The sequence below is a fragment of the Vanessa cardui genome, chromosome 15, assembly GCF_905220365.1.
Source record: "Vanessa cardui chromosome 15, ilVanCard2.1, whole genome shotgun sequence".
NCBI lineage: Eukaryota > Metazoa > Arthropoda > Insecta > Lepidoptera > Nymphalidae > Vanessa > Vanessa cardui.
Genome location: NC_061137.1, coordinates 7,645,451 through 7,665,879, shown reverse-complemented (window position 1 = coordinate 7,665,879; position 20,429 = coordinate 7,645,451). Strand labels below are relative to the sequence as shown.

The window sequence follows — 20,429 nt, the reverse complement described above, 5'->3', positions numbered from 1 at the left end:
ATATTATAACTATTGCGTTATATCATAAAACGTTTATTGACTATACATTCATAAATTTATATAAAGTAAATACATAATAAAGTCTAGACTCTTGGATATAACAAATATTTAAAAAAAAAAGCATTCACAAACATATCAAGGGAACTCGCTCGAAAACGGGCAAGCGATCACAATAGATAACTGCTTCGTGTAGGAGCAGCTTATCTTTATGGCATCTGAAGCTAAAGGAAACTGCAGAGAAGAGTAATAGCCCTCGATACGCACATTCTGAAATAGAGTATTGTTGCCTTTGCTAATGTACTTTTTGATAAATGCGACACTATACAAGCTTGCCAACCTTTGGCTGCGATTTTACAATTTATAACGGTATAATCCAGTGAAACGATTAGTACTGATAAAATATTTCCTGCTCTTACTTATGGAATTTTTTATTTCCAATTTTAACAAAATATTATAAAAGTCAGTTATACAGATAAATTTATACAATTTAAAAGGCTCTTTTATTAATTACGAAATATAGATAAAAAATCAGTGTTTAGAGATAAGTGAGAAATTAATTAATAAAAAAAAAGTTAAAACTTTTTTGAGAAATGTGTATCAACTCTCTGGTACAATCAGATAAGATTAAATAATAACATAATCGTTATAATGTTATCACTATAAATATAAGATAGTTGAAAATATCAATTCGCCAATTTTTTTGTGTAACTAGCCGCGCCGCGCGGCTTTACCTGAGTTTAACGTTACTGCTCCGCCTTTTCGGGTCGTAGCGTTCACCTTTCTCAATAAATGGGTTGTGTAACGCAAAACTATTTTTAAAATTGGACTCGTAGATCCTGAGATCAACGCAAACAAATAAACAAACAAACTCTTTAGTAGTGTAGTAGTGAATTAGAAAACAACCAATTCATGGTAAAATATTGGAAATAGGATTGCCATTGGTACATTAAAATGTTTAAATTGTATTATAATATTAAAACGTAATGAAATAAAAACAAAACAATTATTGTTAACATAATAATTTATTCTCTCGGATTATATATTTTTTTTGGTTTAAATTACATTATTTTAATTTTAATAAATAATACTTTCGGTTGAACCGAGATTCATAAATTCGAAACGCGTAAAGTTAACCAATAACCATGCCATTAACATATCTTTGATTTGACTTTATTCGTAAGTTTACTTAGAATGGTGAAGCAAGGCTTTAGTACTATAATAGTTGTATAAGTTGATGTTATAGCAATCATAATATAAGCGAATTCATTCGACGACCACTTCCTGAACGATTCTTTGATAAAACCAAATGATAGGCACACGGATGAAATAGCAAAAGCCGTTGATCCAATCATTAAATGGCTTATCTTAAAACTATGTGAAGATACAGCGTTTCCGAGACCTAGTTTGTATAACGTCATAACTCCGTTCAAAAGGCTGATACACGTAAACGTAAGAGCTGCTAATGCTGAAAATGAAAATTATTAATCATATGAATATCTGTAATCCATAATTACATCATGAATATAGATCATTCATCATCGTTCATTTATCTTTGTTATATAACTGTTAATACCGAATACAGATGCTGTGTAATTGTATTAATATTTTATACACTTACAGCTTAATCCAGTAACGATACGGTTATAAGTATGTATTATTCAACATACGAATATTATTATAAGTGAATTTATTTACGACCTCACTTGTAAATAAAAACCTGCTTAATGATTATTATAGTCAACACCGCAGACATTAGGATAGTAACATATGTTACTAATATCTCCATCAATTTAACACAAACTTTGGATATTTAATGATGCTCTTGCTTTTAGTCATACTGTGTCTCTCATCCGGAAACCGGAATACAACTACAGTAAGTGTAGTACTTTACGTTTAGAACCAAAACGTGTGATGAGTGGTTTGTACTTTTCATAAATCCCTATTATAAAGTAAATTATGACGTACGTCTACGATCAGAAAGTGTATTAAACTTTATACATAACGGATTAAAATATATAATTTTATTCGAATTACACTTCATAACGAAAAAGAAATGTGTTTTTTGTATCACAAAATCTTCAAATTAACCGGATAGGTAATTATTGAAAGACCATCTAACATTTATAAATCAGAAAATTACCTAACATAAAATTTTATATATATTTAATAAATTTGCAAGAAATAATTTTAATTTATCTACTGTGATTGTAATTATCATATCTATCATTATCAATTTTTATCAGTTATTAGATCAGACTGTGACGGACGTTTGCAAAAATGTTTAAGATAATCAATATACTAGAACGATTATGAAAAATTCGGCATATAAGCAAAACATTTTTGCAATTTATACTTCATTTATATATTATTTTAGACACAATCTTACATAACATAAGTACACAGTTACATTAGTATGTAAGTCAGTTAAAATTTTAATTGCAAAAACTCGTTTCATTATTTTGATTACTTGAGCCTTCAGGACAAGTTGTTTTTTCTCTAAATTCAACATGACTCTTTAATAACAAAACCATGATTATGAAAAACAATAAATAAAACCTATTATTTAATTAAGCGTTTTAACTATACGTAGAAAAAGGGACATTTTTTTTATTTTACTAATAAACACAATACACACTCACCTAATTTCCCATGGATCGTGTTGAAGTTAACAGATTTGTGCCTTATCATAATCACGGAACCAGCAATTGCTAATATCGAACCGGCGAGTTGTAAGATCCAATGACTCCTGCGTCGGTGCGAGTACTTCATAGAGGAAGACCAACCATTATAACACGCAATACTAAGTATCCCGTGTGACATCAACAACTGGTACTGAAAATAATACAAGAGAATATCAAACCAATAAATTAAATACAATCCACCGAGAGTTGAGCTGAGATGGCCCAGTGGTTAGAACGCGTGCATCTTAAACGATGATTGCGGATTCAAACCCAGACAACCAATGAATTTTAATGTGCTTAATTTATGTTTATAATTTATCTCGTGCTCCACATCGTGAGAAACTTGCATGTGACTTCAATTTTCATGGATCCGAAATTCTGTGACATGTTTATCTCGACCAACCCGTATCAGAGCAATGTGGTAGAATAATATGCTCCACGATTTTTCCTCAAAGGGAAGTTTCCTCAAAAGTAGAGGACGCCTTAGCCCAGCTGTAAGAAATTTACAGGCTGTTATTGTACTGTAAATTAAATACTACAGTGTTATTCTGTAAGAATTCGCTTCGTATCTCGTTCGTAAAATATTTACAAATGGTCCTATTCGATTTCGATAGGTGTTTTCTATAAATTTTATAATCATTATAGTCAATTTCGTATATTAGGTTCTGACATTTCACGCTCGTGTTCTACAGTGAGGGTCGAGTTTCGACTTTCACAATAACCTCTATCTGATACCGGTATAATACAATGCGTCTGAACGTAAATCAACTAATTATTCTAATTGCTAATACAGCCTTTGATATTGTACCTACAAATGTATTAAAATAAAATAGATAGATAAGAGTATTATATAAATATACTGCTGTATTATTTACATTTTTTTCATGTAAACTTCTTCTAAAAGAAGAAAGATTTTAAATTTAATATAAATTTATGTTCGTTTTATGGATGTGTTTTTTGTTGAAAATATAATGTTTTTTTATGAATAATATAATGAGTTTTATAACTTACATGTAAATGAGTTTACTTTTGTGTTTAACATATTTTAAATTGATGTGAATTGGCGCAACAATAAACTTTAAACCTGAACAGAATAGTTGATCATGTTATAATCTAATAGCTAAAGCTATTTAAAAGATTAGGTTTAGTTAGATAAGGAATGCGTAAAACAATCTATGTTACGCAACTCTGTCTGTCTGTCTGTCTGTTGCTCTTTCACTAAACGTATTACATTATACGTATTGAATTTTACTTGGTGGTAGGGCTTTGTGCAAGCGTCTGGGTAGGTACCACCCACTCATCAGCTATTCTACCGCCTAATAACAGTACTCAGTATTGTTGTGTTGTTGCAGGGCGAGTGAGCCAGTGTAACTACAGGCATAAGGGACATAGCATCTTAGTTCGCAAGGTTGGTGGCACATTGACGATGTAAGGAATAGTTAATATTTCTTACAGCTTCATTGTCTATGGGTGATGGTGACCACTTAGCATCAGGTGGCCCATATGCTGAATCGAATTTGACGAAATTTGGTATGAAGCAAACTTTAACTTCGAGAAAGGACATAGGCTCCTTTTTTTGCCAAAAACATCACAACTAACACCCTAAAATGCGAGCGAAGCCGCGTGCGACAAATTGTATTTTTATAAATACGATAATCTTTTAACTTTTTCGTTTTGTTTTACTACCTTCTTAAATGTGTTACATAATAATAAAATACAAGTTTGTATTGGTAATAAAATACGATGAGTTCATATTCGTTAACTCTACTGTAAAATATATAAATTTTATATTTAATAAACATATCTACCTAATTGAAATACCGGAAAAGAATAATTACCAAGTTACCGGTTCTATTCAGTTATAAGAATTTCATTTTCTCTGAATACTTTTTAAAACTATTTATATTTACCTGCAAAATCGTTCAGCCTATTTTAAAAAAGGAATAAAAATACACCAACAGTGTACAAACAAACAGCCCAGACTCATAAATATAGCAAAATATTACGTGTAAATATTTGCCTTTGGATAGGAACGTTAAAGCCACTATTACTAGTATATGTTAGATACAAAAACCCATATCTAAAGTAAACTATAACATACAATCTATGCTATATATAGTACATTGATTCCTTTTGATTTAGTTGATCTCTTGTATCATACACATATACAAAAAGTTTGTATATCCAATAGGACTTTTTTCTAAATGTTGATATATGAAGTTATTGTTACATATATACGTATATTTATATTCAAAATTAGTTAAAGAAAAATATTATTAAAAATATTAGACACATCTTAACGCCTATTATTTAAATCAATGAAACTAACATTATTTTTTATCACATTTTGATCTTAAAGTAACAGCCTGTAAATTTCCCACTGTTGGGATAAGGTCTCCTCTCCCATTGAGAAGAGGGTTAGGAACATAATCCACCACGCTGTTCCAATGCGAGTTGGTGGAATGCACATGTGACAGAATTTTGATGAAATTAAACAGATGCGGGTTTCCTTCACCGCCGAGCACGAGATGAATTGTAAAAACAAATTAAGCACATATGTATTTGTATATAGTGGTGTTTGCCTGGGTTTGAACCCGAAATCAGCGGTTAAGATGCACGCGTTCTAACCACTGGGCCATCTCGACATTTTGATCTTGTCTTAATTTAATATAAAGAGTAAGTAAACACGACCGCAGCGGATTAGTAATGTTTGATCAATTTAAAAATTTTAGTCAATAAAATTTATATTTCGTACAAGATTATTCTTCTTATCTATCTTAATCTTTATATCTCGAGACTAATTTATCGGAATCAATAATTGTATTATCTTATTGAAATATTAATCAAACTTTTCATAAATAAAATCGTACAAGTTCTTTATGTTTAAAAATACTTTTTGCTATGTATGCTGTGGTCTCCTATAACTGAAGGAGCACATAAGTTGTGTAACCTTTATACCGTTTTATTTTGAATGGGTAATTAGTGTGTATCCTTTGTTGGACACTTATAAATAATATATAAAATGAATAAATAAATACAATAACCAAAATGCGTGTTCGATGCAGAAGCATTTAATTATTCGTAGACATTTCATAAATTAATATATTTCTTAAATGTTGGAAAAAAATATAAAATAACTTGAAAATATGGATGACGAGATTGTCTTTTTAACGGACAATTTTACATTTGTTTGATCAAAGTGAATCTTTCGAGAAAGAAGACGTTCCAATGGAATGAACAAAGAAGTCGTTTAATTTTATTTTGAAAGATTGAAAGGTTTTTATCTAACTTGAGTTTACGAGATGAATCTCTATGATAAAATCATATCATATAATGCTATCGTAATGTTATTTTGACGCTCACAATAGATACTTAAAAAATACGTTAATTGTTAATTGTATTTGATTCATTTAGCCATACTAACTACTGTTCATGTTCCAGACTTCTTGAAATTTAAATTGATCTTCAATGAAAAATATTTTTTTTAAATTAATTAAAAATTAATTAGAATCCAGTTTTAGCGGATTTTGTATTTGACCCTAAAATTATTAAATTATATTCGTTACTTAGACATGATTATATATACCTTTAAATATACCTACAATGTAAAGTATGACATTATATAACCTTTAAAAATATGTATTTTATTTCATTACTTTAATTTTATTCCATTAAAACCCTCATTCTGATTGATGATAAAAATCTATATTATAATAGTTTATTGTTTCAGCTTAGTAGGTATTGAGAGCATTCTAAAGAAACGCTGCCAAAACTATAAAAGCTACAAAACTTTAAATGAGAATTTTGTAGATTATGATTCAATCCAAGATCCAAAATTTCTATAAGAAGTCAACTACAACAAACTCATATTTTTAAATTAAATCATAATTATTTTGTCATTGTGATTGATGATGAATTTTCATATCGTATTTATCGTATTAAAATCTTAATTCTGCATAATAAATAAACAAACAAACTCATTTATCTTGAAAGCTTGGCTTCAAATAAATATAAACAGTACAAAGATCAAAATTAGTTTAAAAAAAACTATTAACACAGAAATTGGTTTTAAGGGACTCACTCTCCTTTCAATATATTCATTCATTATATCATGAAGAAATTGTATATATTTTTTTTATTCTTTCAAATCACGTCGGCAAAAAAAAAGAACTGAATTCAAAATCTCATGCTTTTTTTAAAACGCTTACAAATTAATGTCACATAATATTTAATTGACGACCTCCGTGGTCGAGTGGTGTGTACACCGGTTTTCATGGGTACGCCACTCTGAGGTCCCGGGTTCGATTCCCGGCCGAGTCGATGTAGATTACCATTAGTTTTCTATGTTGTCTTGGGTCTGGGTGTTTGTTGTACCGTCGTTACTTCTGATTTCCATAACACAAGTGCTTCAGCTACTTACATTGGGATCAGAGTAATGTATGTGATGTTGTCTCATATTTATTTTTATTTTATTTTATTAATTTACCTTCATTCGATTTCATTTATATCATCATCATACATCATAAAGAAATTTTATGATCAACTGTTAAGGTATTAGACTAAGCCAATTTCACTCGAGGCTGTTACAGATTAAGACAAAGAGATTCGACATATCACATATTTAAATACAATATACCTAACTAATTTTAAGTGAAGTCACGTACCACTCGGAAAGGATTATTGTTATAATTGGTTGAGATACGATGTACTATATATAGATATAGCTATCTATATCTATAGTAAAGTAGAGTTAACTGTATTTAATAATAATTTGATTAATATGAAAGTACCAAAAATATAAATTATTTAATTAACGGGACTGTACAGCTAATTAATATTTACTGTATTATATATCTCAATATTGGTGAGATGATATGGCCCTGTGATTAGAGCGCGTACATGTTAACCGATGATTGCGAGTTCAAAGCACCAATGAATTTTCATGTGCTTAATTTGTATTCATAATTCACCTCAAACTGGGCGGTGAAGAAACACACTCAAAACATCGTGAGAAAACCTGCTTGAGTTTAATTTTAATAAAATTCTGCTACATGTGAATCCACCAACCGTATTGGAGCAACGTGGTGGAATATGTTCCTAACCTTCTCCTCAAAGGTAGAGGAGGCTTTAGCCCAGCAGTGGGAAATTTACAGGCACAGGCTGTTACTTTTACTTTACTGCTTTTAGGCAGTGCTAGGAATTTTTGTATAAAATTAAATTAAATTAAATATAGTAATCATAACCGACTTCATAAAAAATATAAATTTAATAGTAAACTTAAGGACTTAAATAGAACTTTTTTTCATTAATAAAGCATTAAAATCAATGAACTATTTACAAATAGATGTTATTATATCACTTCATTTATACTATACGTTAGTAATATTATATCTAAACCAAAATTAATAAAGATAAGTAAATTGACAAAATACAAAAAATATTGTATTATTATTAATTTATTGGCCAATTAAACGTATACGCAGTGATAACAAATTGGTCATCATTGTTTTATTTTCCATTATTAATCTCAAACGTTGTAAAACTTTCAATTGCTTTCAACAAAAATAAATAGGGGATTTTAAAGGTGATATAACATCACTGATATTCTCGAGAGCTTTAACTATTATAAAGATAAAATCCGATAAAATAGTATAACGGACACTTACCCCAGCAACCGAGAGGCAGATATGTAGTTGAAAGGCACTTAATGGAATTGACTGGAACGCGAAACACAGCGTCACAAACACACTCAAAGCTATTAAGGAGTGCACAAACGTATTCATACAATCTCTGAACACCATCCATTGATAATTCCCGTTGTTAGAACTATCAGTCACAGCATCACTCGGAATGAATTCTCTAGATTCATTCAGCAATGTAACTCGTTCTGAATTTTCGGACATAGTTTACGTTTAAAACGAAATTAGTGTCACACATTCAGTAAAAGATTTGAACATACTAGTCGCACGAGACATTTGTATGACATGTCCTTGGAGGCAGACCACTTGGTCACGCATCTTTTATCATTGATAATATTTCTCACGTATTCCTGATAACCGATAATAAATAGAGTATTACGATAAGTGTTAACTCCAATTACTGTGAGTGTTGTATATAGTTATTACGTACTTGATTGTGAAGTGGTTGAATTTGTAAAACTAGTTCATTATTTTTATAGTTTTAAGGACTTTTTACATACCATATCTGTTCTTAGTTTATGGTACCTAAAGTTGAAAAAATATGTCAGCTCATTAAGCTTACTATTAGTTTCTAAATCATGCAACTTTTCTTTAATAATTTAAAAAAAGTACTCCCATTAGAGTAAGGTCTACACAAGTTCTGCTATTAGTTATTTTATAGCCAATCAGAAATCGTTTATTTTTGTTTTAACATAAGCACGAGTGAGGCCCGTGTAAGCACAAAATACATCATATATTTATTAGATGACCATTATTCAATGGTAGGTTAGGAATGGTTTATATTGCTGTTCATAAAATTTTGCCTAAGAACTTGCCTAAAAATACAAATCATTTTACATATTAACAGTTGATATTAATTAAAATTTTCAAATTAAATTACCCTGTGTTCAAATTAAATAACTAACTGGTTATAAATCGAAATATTGTATCCATGTATGAAATCCAATAACATTAAGTTTAATACCAAAAGTATTTACCAAAAGTTAGTAAATGATTTGGTAAAACATTTTTAATTATTTCACATATGAACTTAAATTGAAAATTAAATTCATCAAAAATAAAAGCTTATAATATAAAAACAACAAAGACATATTTATCTAATTATATTTTCATCATACATTTTAAAAAAATGGTAACAAACATAAAACTCGCATAAAAAACAATGAAGCCTATTAAAATAATCGAAGTTGTTACATGTGCCCATGCAGTAAATTCAGACGTAAATAATCCACTGCAAAGACATATGGTGGACGATATGAAAGTTGGCAGTCCAAAACTCGTATGCAGCAGCCTCACGTTCCGTCCGCGGATCATCGCAAATGGACCCAGCAGGAACGTTATACCAGCGAATATTAATGTTATTATTCCTAAAAGAAAAAACAAACGAATGATTCTTAAAGTAGCTGTATACAAAGATCGCCTATTATTTTATAAATACCGAAGAATATCGACGCTAATCGCATTACAAATTTTCCTTGTATATGTGCTATTATAGCTATGTACGTAGCAAACTTTACGTTTAAAAATCAGATAACTGTATAAACATGAGACAACCAAAATGATAGATTGAACAGCAATACGTAGTATTGTTGCGTTCTGGTTTGTTTGGTTAGTAAGCCAGTGTAACTACACTACAAACATAAGAGCCTTATACATAGACATCTTAGTTCAGCTTGATGACGTTGACGATGCATTGAATGTTATTATTTCTGACAATAAGCTATTTGACTGGTTTTTAAAATCCATTTTATATTATTTAGTAGAAGTTAAGGAACCCAGTAAAAGTTGTGTTTTTTATTTCAAGTACATATTTGCCGAAAAATATCATATCAAAAATTCCATATTTAAATAGCGCACAAAAACACTACTTGGACAATATGGCGCTGCAATGGGGTCGGTGAAGTCACTTTCTTGTATTTTAATCTGTGGTACATATAGTAGAAAAGCAAAGTTTACAAGAAAGTGACTTCATCATAAGCCCGGCCAATCAGGAGCGTTTTGTATCACGTGACAAACGTTTGAAAATTTGCATTTTCATTTATGGATTTTTGAATAAATTAAGTATTATTTTCAACTTTCGTTAGTAAATAACCATTTTTAAACTCATAATATACACTGATTACAATAATTCACAATTTATTTTTCATATTGTCAAATAACCTATTCCGATGTTTTTAGCCAGTGGTGAACATTTATAATTCATCGCGAATAATAATATAATAATAAATAATAATAACACATGTAAGCAGGTGAAGAGGTCTTTGCAGAGCAGTTAGGCATTTATGGACTGGGTGCCTTACCTTAATCAACAAACTCGAATTAAGTACAATGAGACTAAGGGCCTTTTCAAATATAACTTGAGAGATTAAGTCGTTTAGAAAGTTACAATGGTACGGCAGCCAATTGGTCAACTAAGACATCCTTTAAGAGTCAGGTATTGGTCATTAGCAGATTAAAAATTTCATGAATTATTTGATACATCAGATATTGAAAATCGTTTCACCGAATACGAAACAACGTCCATTACGGTAAGTAGTTTATGTAATAATATTTGTAAGTTAAAGAAGGCACTTTGGAGACGACATTCGTATCAGATCTTACATAAATTGACTGCATTGCAGGCAAGCAAAGTTTGTGAAATATTTTTAGTTATTTTAAAGGTAAACTACATATTTAAAGATAAGCGTACAGTTTAATTAGTCATCTAATGGTCACCACGGCTTAGTCTTTGGTTCTTTAAGAAATAATAATAATTTCCGAAATCAGCAATGAGCCACTAATCTTGGGACTGAGATATTATGCCCCTGAAAATGTAGTTACTCTGGCGTACTCACTCCTTAAACTGGATCACAACAATACTACGCATTACTGCATGGTAGTTTATGATTTGTAATCACTTACTCAGGCGACTATTTAACTTAGCAGACTTAATTTATAATGTAGATACCAAATATTTGAGAAATTGTATGGAAGTCATTAAGCTACACTATTATTACAAATGAGAGTCATTCTATGTCTGTCTGCCTATCTGTTGCTCTTTCCCAAACCACAAAATCGAATTTGATGATATTAGATATGAAGTAAGCTTCAACTTCAAGGCATCTGACGACCAACCCATAAAATGCAATATATAAATATATAAATGTAATTTATAATTAGAAACGCGTGCAGTAATTAGGCTTTTGTTTAAGGTATCAGATATTTTTATATATCATTAATGGGGGTTTTTATACACAGAAATAGCAGTCTGAATTTCTGTGCTGAAACCACAATATATAAGGTATATATTAAGCTTTAAGTAGTGGCCCACGTTTCCATTGTTCCGTTTAAATTAAATTTGAATTTAATAATGACGTATCAATGGGACAGTTTCACGGACGCAAATATTTCTTGTGGAAATCTCAAATTAAATAAAAACTTAATTAAAAATAAATGAAAGAATACCGATAGTGGAAATGCGAAAGAATATCGGTTGAAGCGTTGTTTAATTAAACGTAATAGAACACGAACGCAATTCAAAGAGGTAAAAGTAACACCTCATCACTTTGAGACAAAAGTGGCCTTTGTCCAGAAATGGAACATTTACGGAATAATGCTTTATTTTTCATCCTGTTATTAGCTAGTAACAAATAACTCAATGTACTCTATTTTTACTTTGTTGTAAGAGTTTGTTCAAGCCCGTATGGGTAGGTACCACCTACTCATCAGATATTCTACCGCCAACCAACAATACTTGGTATTTGGTTTGAAGGGTGATCTTATTTCCCAATCCCAAGATGGCCCATATGCTCGTCCGCGAACCAATAGCATAAAAATAATTCAATTATATCATAGCTTATCATTAGTCTGCAAAATTATTATCAATTTTACTAATACTAGCTATCAGCGGAATCCGATCTCCACTAAATTTCCGCATTACGTTACATCACGAGCTGACAATATTAGAATTCCTGATTCGATCTCTCTACTAGCCATGGTTGCCAAGTATTTCATAATTACGGACGAGTACACGTAATCAATATTATTTGATATTAAATCTATTTATAAGAAATCTATTGTATCTATTAATACTGAGACCATTAATGAATTAAAATTTAATGGTCATGTATCAAGTATAATTGTTCTCGGAACCCAATTTAAATAATAAAATATATATCTACAAAAATCACTTATTTCATTTTAAGGAATTTCTTGTTCATGTCAGTAGAACTGGTTTATTTCATTACAATAGTTCAAGACATATTTTTAAATGTTGAAAAAGAGTAACTATTGAGTTTCTTGTCGGTTCTTCTAGGTAGAATCAGACTGATGGAGGTAAATTTTTGGAATCGCTTTTTTATTTTTCTTGCCAGGAATAAAAAGAAAAGTAAAGAAGTGAAGACTGTATAGACCCCTGGGTCGGCACAGTCTTTACCTTCCATTCTCCACTATTATTCGTCAACTCATCATTCTCATCCCTTTTTCTCTAATCCTCACACATCTTAAGCCAGGCCTTCCGCTCTCTCCCTCTACGATCATGCTCATCACTCTTTTAGTTTAAAGTCGCTTTTTTATGGTTAAGGTTCGCGGACGAGCGTATGGGCCACCTGATGGTAAGTGGTCACCATCACCCATAGACAATTAATCTGTAAGAAATATTAACTATTCCTTACATCGTCAATGTGCCACCAACCTTGGGAACTAAGAAGTTATGTCCCTTGTGCCTGTAGTTACACTGGCTCACTCACCCTTCGATATAATAACTGATGAGTGGGTGGTGGATGACCCAGACGGGCTTGCACAAAGCCCTACCACCAAGCAAAGTTTAATTCTTTTCTTTGCAATCGTCCCATTTTAAACATGAGTTGACATCAAACATAAGCATAAAAATGTAGTAATACATACCAGTAACTCCGTGTACACTTCCAGATAAGCCTTTAGATACAAGTATCAATGCAGTTCCAGAAATAGCGCAAATCATTGCACATATTTGCAAATACATGTGTGAAAGTCTTCTATGTCTTAACCTCATTGGCGCGGACCATCCATTTGCATAGTTTAGACTTAATATAGCTTCAGCTGAAAAGAAATGGTACTGCGAACAGAGTAAATGGAGTAAATTACGAGTACCTACTTAAACCTATTCCTTTTTCGTTATTTAGACGAGCTTGGAAGCTAGAACATTTAGATGTGTTTCATTTAATGGGGATATTGTAGTGTAAATGTAACTCTTGGATCTATTATTCTCTTTATACTTTTCTTTTACACAGTAATATAAGTACTCATAAACATTTTTTCGTATAAATTAATTTGACACTAGAGAATGTTTATTTACACATAATATACTAAAGAATCTCGTTCTATACACATATATTTAATATATATTTTTGAAATGTATAAGCTGACATTGGATAACTTCACTACTAATTTCCATTACAGCAATTCAAGAATTATAACAAAAAATCATAGTATACTAGCGACAGGCCCCGGTTTCGCACGCCTACTGTTAGTCTTTCTCTACTATGTTCTACAAGTATTATACATATAAACCTTGTTCGACCTTTCTATTAAAAAAAACGACTGAGCGACGTTGTTTTATACTATGTAATGAAAACAAAGTCGCTTACCACTGTCTTACCCTGGGTATGCTTAGATTTCCAAAAATTTTATTGCGTAAGCAACGGATTTTGATACTGTTTTTTTTTTTAATAACGAGACGAAGTTTTTTGTGTACGAAACATGGGCATTATAGTAAATAAATACTGATAATTTCCGATGTTTCTAATGTGATGGTGTAAATAAACAAATTCTCTAGAATAATTAGTATCAATATTACACATGTACGAACGGCGGATCGTTAGTATATCATAAATCTGTTTTATATAAATTAAAAATAATAAAACTCACCGCAGCTGAACACAGAATCGCATGATAGTCTTTTTCAAGCAAAGAATATATTAAGATGACCATGATTGTCGCTCCAATCAAGACATGCACGATTCCGACACCGATGGCACACCACACCGTGCGGCAGTATCGGCCCCTCGGTTCAACAATAAGTATGCGTAGTGTCCGCAAGTTCGAACTTTTGGATTTTACACCGCTATTATTATCCTCTTTAAGTGGCATTACGAATATTTACTGCATCTTCAATATTACCTAACGAATAAACTTATAAATACAATTCAATAACATTTTATTGAATTGCTTTTAACATTGTTATTTACGATTTGGCTCAATATTATACCTTCGAATCGTTAATATTTGACATTAGGTTGACATATAAACTTTTTTTTTAAAGATTATAAAACAAATATATCAACGACCGCTTACGGTTATCGAAATGAAAATAATATTAAAATAACTCTTTTAATGGTTTATATATAATTACAAGTGTATAGAAAACACAGAACATGATCGTGAAATAAAACATTTCGTCTATCGGAAGCCATTTGAAGAAAGGAGTTTTTATTATTCCACTAATAAAACATGCGGAAGATAGTAAAAATACCAAAATTCCAAATAATTTATGTACGGTGTATATACATCGACGGAGTTTTCCATATTCTTTAGGTGGCTTTGATTCCCTGCTGCAACCAGAGAAACATAATCCGAGCAAAACACAAAAAATTGCAGGAGCTATTGCTGCCAAACCTTGAATTAAAGAATTAAATTTCTTAAACAAATGACTAAAAGAATTATATATACATAATAGTATAAAGTCTGTACCTAAACAAGAATGTATCGTAAGAAAATTTAGTAAGTCGTCAGATGACTTAAATATATAATAAAATGATGATGCCGTCCCAGAAACTGTAAATAACACCCCACTGATTTGCATGAAAACATGTTCAAATTTGCGATCTGCTGGCTTCATCGGTGCTGAAGCTCCATTTAAATTGTTCAGAGTCAATATACCTGATGGTATAATTACTTGAAGCTGAAAATAACACAAACGCATTGAAATCATTAATCTATTGCTATTAATTTTAATTGTTTAAATAGGTAATTATTATTGAAAGATAATTTAAACGAAATATACAAATACGTATTAAATATCAAATCAACTTTTATTTCTTTATTTTAAGTTACACAGCGTCAATGGGTACATAGTTGCCCGTGCGTTTTTAAATTTTTGGTTTTGTTAGGTGTGGTGGTTACAATTCTTCTTATTAACTATCAACTGTTGGTCTTATTATATCAAGACTTACCCCAGCAGTGCATAGAAATATATGCAAGGCTAAGAAGCACTTGCTTTTCTTGTATGACAAGGAGAATAGCATCACTGTGATTGTCGTGATAGCCAACAGCATTTGAGCCATGAGTATCATGGCAGCGTAACATGTTTTCCAAGTGTACGCCCGTTTCGATTGATCAACTAAAACAATTTTAACAGGACCAACGAATTCCAATACATCTGGCGCTATCTCTTCGTGTGCGCAATCGAAGTCACACTTAACCATTTTATGTAAAATTTATTAGGTCATGAGCAATTTGGTGATTTTTCAAATAAATATTATAACAAAACTCTTGACGTTACTCTGTCAATTCCCTAATTGTTGAGATTTTACATATGTCAGCGGTTAATATGTCAATCCATATATTCCATTATTATTACATAGTAACTAGTTTTAGTTATTATTTGTATATATTTAAGCATTTAATGTTATTAATTCTTATTTTAATAAACTATATTATTGATGTATATTCCATATCCAATCCATCCAATGTTACAAAGAGGTCAGTCTTTAACATCTCTTCTTTACCGTAGATTAGTATTTGATTATCGACATTGAAGAAAGAGATTGTAATGGCATATGAAATTAAATAATTGGTCAAAATTATTGTTTATTGTACAAAGATATTGCAAAAACCTAAGTTAATATTGGTGAGATATATTAAGAATGCAACACTAGTTCCGATTTGCCTCGTAAAAGTTTATAATAAATCTTACCCTTTAATAATACTTAGCGGGAAAGTTAATGAAAAAAGTACCAAAAACTGAAACTGAAAATTTTGAAATTTCGGTTCATACTAAAAATATAATTACTATTTATATAAGAACAGCTGCAAAGCTAAATACTAGGAAATGAACACTGTTCATTCTGTCAACGAAAATTGACATCCAATCGCTAGAAACAACGCGGTGAGAATACAACTCAAAATCAAATTATTGAAGTAACTTATGAACATTTCACAGAATTGTATTAAACGTAAAACTACCAGTTCATTCGAAGAACTGCCAAGAAAATAGTAGTTACTCTTCCAATATTTGAGATACAAAGTTATGTCAGTTGAACACAATTAAATTTTTACAACAAATCCTACCTGAAAGTCAACAATAGTAGCTCCATGCTTTTTAAATTTATATAGGTAATATTGAGTTGAATAATATAATGTTTTTTCGTAAATTATTAGAATTTAGATATCGGCAAAGTCAAAAATATCAGCTGAATTTCAATATAGAAATTACAGAAAATAAAAAATTAACTAGAGATTAAGTAGTAACTTAACTAACAAAAAAACCCAACCAAAAATGAAAGAAAATATAAATAAATTTGGTAAGCAATACCAAACCATAATCTTAAGGAAATTCGTTTTTACCTTTTTTTCATTATTTTATTTACTAGACGTATACCGTTGGGATATACCATCGGAACCCTTGTTTAGAAACCCACTGATTTTCTTAAGTAAAACTCCATCTTAAGGCATCTTTGTAACCGTCGTACCTCCCATATTGCCTTTACCCTCGTTTTACGTCAGTTACTCCGTCTCTTAAGGGATTGATTTTCAAAATCGCTTAAAATACTCTATTTTACTCACAAATGCAAGCTTAATATCAGTTTTCATATTTCGAACGTAAAATAACGAACGTCTACACAAGTTTTCATCGCAGATTACAGTATAAATTCAATATTGTTGAATTTCAAGAAATATTCAGTGTTGATATTCTGGTTTAATGGGTAAGTTAGCAAGTGTGGCACAGGGGACATGACAGCTTACCATCCAGGGTTTGTTGCTCATTGGTTATGTATTGAATGGTTAATATTTCTTACAGCGCCACTGCCTGTAAGCGGTGAAATCCATTTACCATGAAATGGCTCATAAGCCAGTTTGCTAACTATTTAATAACGAAAGCAAACACACTCTAACAACTGAACATATATAAATATATATATGGCTTACATTAAGGAGAGGGTTTGGAACATATTCCACCACGCTGTTCCAATGCGGGTTTGTGGATTGCACATGTAGCAGAATTTCGATGAAATTAGACACATGCAGGTTTCCTTACGATGTTTTCCTTCACCGCCGAGCACAAGATGAATTATACACAAATTAAGCACATATATGTAGTGATGCTTGCTTGGGTTTGAAACCACAATCATCAGTTAAGATGGACGCGCACCATCTCAGCTCCTTATATATGCTATTACAGAATTGATCGCTTACTAGCGTGAGATAGTGAGCATACCGATTTATCAGAGCAAAACAGGGCTACCGTAACGCCGATCTTCAAGGAAAAGATGCTTGCTAAAATATATTAAATCCAGATGTGTAAATGTGTAGTGAGCAAATGGTGTAATAAGTAAAGAATAAATGCCATTTGTTCAAGGTCAGAGTAGATGGAGAGGTAAATATTCTCATACAAAGCTCTTTGGAATAAGGATCTTGGAATTACTTTTGCTGGCATATCTTTGGTCGAAGTAGACCGACATCATTATAAACCTTTTTCTATGGCATTCCTTTAGGTCTTTTTGATATTGTGGTGTCTCATTATGACAGAGAAGATATTGTGAGCTTTTAGTTCATAGTGCAGTAATCATCAGTTATCCAAAATCAGAAATAAAAGGATTTATTTTATCTTCTATCCTACTTTTATAAGAAATATAAAAAAATAGCTGCCATACACATATTATTACACAAGGATTACTGTTAAGGGTAGGATAGTTTACTGATACAGCGTAAGCTCCTAATTCGCTTACAAAGGCGTAAAAAAGAGGATTTAATGCCCAACCGTCGTCATCCCCTGTCGATCAACATACTGGACGACAATATATTAATATTATAATTTTTGTAACTTTTTCGTCATGAATATAAATCACAGTTAAAAATGTGCTTTTCTTTATTATATTATAGTTATGTAATAAAAAATTGAGTTACCTTTGAACTACTAATTCGACAATTACACCTAATTTACCTTAGTACGGTAATCTACATTTTAGAAAAATGTGGGTATATTCAAGAATTTTTTGCATTTTATAAATTAACGCAGAAGAAAAGGTACACCAGATTCCAGAAAATTTTGAATTAATTATTATATACGGCTACGCTTACGTACGACATCGTTGCCTTGATAATGAAATAATATAATAAAAATGTATTGAAATCATTAAATTGGCTCATTTTACACAGTCATAGGTCACAGTCAAAACAACGACGTAGACACATTCAGAGACAAACAAACACGAGGATGATTGTATAAATATTTCGTTTTTTCAATCTGAACAGGAGAGCGCGTTAAGGTGTTGGGCACTGATAACTTTCATTTAAAATTAATATAAGATGAAACCTAAAGCTAAGAGGTTATATATAAAAAGAAAATATCACCTAAGCAGCTTTAATATAAAATTAAGCAAGCTCCGAAACAAAAATGAAATCTGTACAATGACCGCAAGCCTGTTTTTATTGTTCATTCTGAAATGAAACCGTAATCCCTGACAAAATTACGTTTCTTTAGGGAATCCGCCTCCCTCTAAAATACCCTACAATCATTACCTTTTATTACAAAGAAGCTACAAGCTTTTGCTTCTTTCATACAAATATAATAAATTGACGAAGTAATGGTCGATGTTGCCAAATTAAAAATGTAATCCTGACATTTACTTACAATAAACATTCTTATTTACTAGATAGGCCCGTCGTCATGGCTTTCACGTCTGTTTTAAACCGGGGAAGATTTTTTGCAGTATAAATCGTCTCAACGTACATTCCTTTCGACCATACACATCGACTTCTCTCGTCCCTAAACAAATGTCACTTTCCTAACATTTCTATTTTGAGTTATATTTTATACATATATATATAAATAGAGTGCAAAGTTTTCTTGTACCTATATTTGTAAGCAAAAATAATACAACCTTTTCCCAATGGAGCAAAAACTATTTCGCCTTGTTGATTTGATTTTGGAATGTTATTCAATAAATACATAAGGTTAGCGATATTACATATGCATGAGACTATGAGCTGAGATGGCCCAATGGTTAGAACCCGTGCATCTCAACCGATGATTGCGGTTTCAAAGCCAGGCAAGCACTACTAAATATATGTGCTTTATTTGTGTTTATAATTCATCTCGTGATTGGCGGTGAAGGAAAACATCGTGAGGAAACCTAATGTTGTCTTAAATTTTCGCGATTATTACACATTTAAATAAAACTAGTTATAACGGATTTTAATCGCGTATATTAATTATTTTGGACATCCCGACGTTTCGAGCACATTTTTAGTACATCTTAATTCTATAAATAAAAACATTCAATTTACTATGGAATTAGAGGCAAATAATTCTTTAGCTTTCCTTGACATCCTTATTATCAAGAATCCTGACAATACATTCAGTCACACAGTTTATAGGAAACCCACACACACCAACAAATACCTCAATGGTGACTCGCACCACCACCCTAGCCAGTTAGCTACCGTTGGCAAATCTTTGTTTCAGAGAGCCAGCTACGTCAGGTCAAGCTTGCACTCCACCAGAACAAGCTGCGCGTGCCTCGCCAGCATCGCAGAAGCCGTATCAAGCCCCCCACAGTTGAGCGACAACCTGCATTTCTACCATATGTGAAGGGAGTTACAGACAGGATTGGCAACATCTTGAAGCGAGCTTCGAATAAAGCCTCATAAGAAAGTGAGCCAGTTCTTGAGACCTATCAAGAGTAATATCCTTTACAAACTGCAGGAGTATATAAACTCGAATGTGAGTGTAGTTTATCTTACATAGACCAAACAAAGAGAAGTATCGGTACCAGGGTCAAGGAACATATAGGAGATGTCAAAAATAGGC

General features: G+C 31.4%; 3 protein-coding genes across 3 annotated transcripts; all 3 read right to left on the bottom strand.

The window, feature by feature from the left end:
• Nucleotides 1–1,072: 1,072 nt before the first annotated feature.
• LOC124535698 lies at nucleotides 1,073–8,670 on the bottom strand. The gene is made up of 3 exons (XM_047112007.1): nucleotides 8,348–8,670; nucleotides 2,640–2,832; nucleotides 1,073–1,465 (listed from the first exon to the last, which is right to left on the bottom strand). The coding sequence occupies exons 1-3, from the start codon at nucleotides 8,582–8,584 to the stop codon at nucleotides 1,149–1,151; spliced, it is 747 nt and encodes a 248-aa protein (XP_046967963.1). The 5' UTR covers nucleotides 8,585–8,670; the 3' UTR covers nucleotides 1,073–1,148.
• A 50-nt stretch (nucleotides 8,671–8,720) lies between these two features.
• On the bottom strand, nucleotides 8,721–14,605 carry LOC124535892. The gene is made up of 4 exons (XM_047112293.1): nucleotides 14,267–14,605; nucleotides 13,265–13,454; nucleotides 9,522–9,747; nucleotides 8,721–8,730 (listed from the first exon to the last, which is right to left on the bottom strand). The coding sequence occupies exons 1-4, from the start codon at nucleotides 14,486–14,488 to the stop codon at nucleotides 8,721–8,723; spliced, it is 648 nt and encodes a 215-aa protein (XP_046968249.1). The 5' UTR covers nucleotides 14,489–14,605.
• A 121-nt stretch (nucleotides 14,606–14,726) lies between these two features.
• LOC124535891 lies at nucleotides 14,727–15,848 on the bottom strand (the record flags this gene model as incomplete). The annotated part of the gene is made up of 3 exons (XM_047112292.1): nucleotides 15,571–15,848; nucleotides 15,089–15,299; nucleotides 14,727–15,013 (listed from the first exon to the last, which is right to left on the bottom strand). Coding segments are annotated over exons 1-3 (750 nt in total), but the record flags the coding sequence as incomplete, so codon positions are not given.
• Between the last annotated feature and the right edge of the window lie 4,581 nt (nucleotides 15,849–20,429).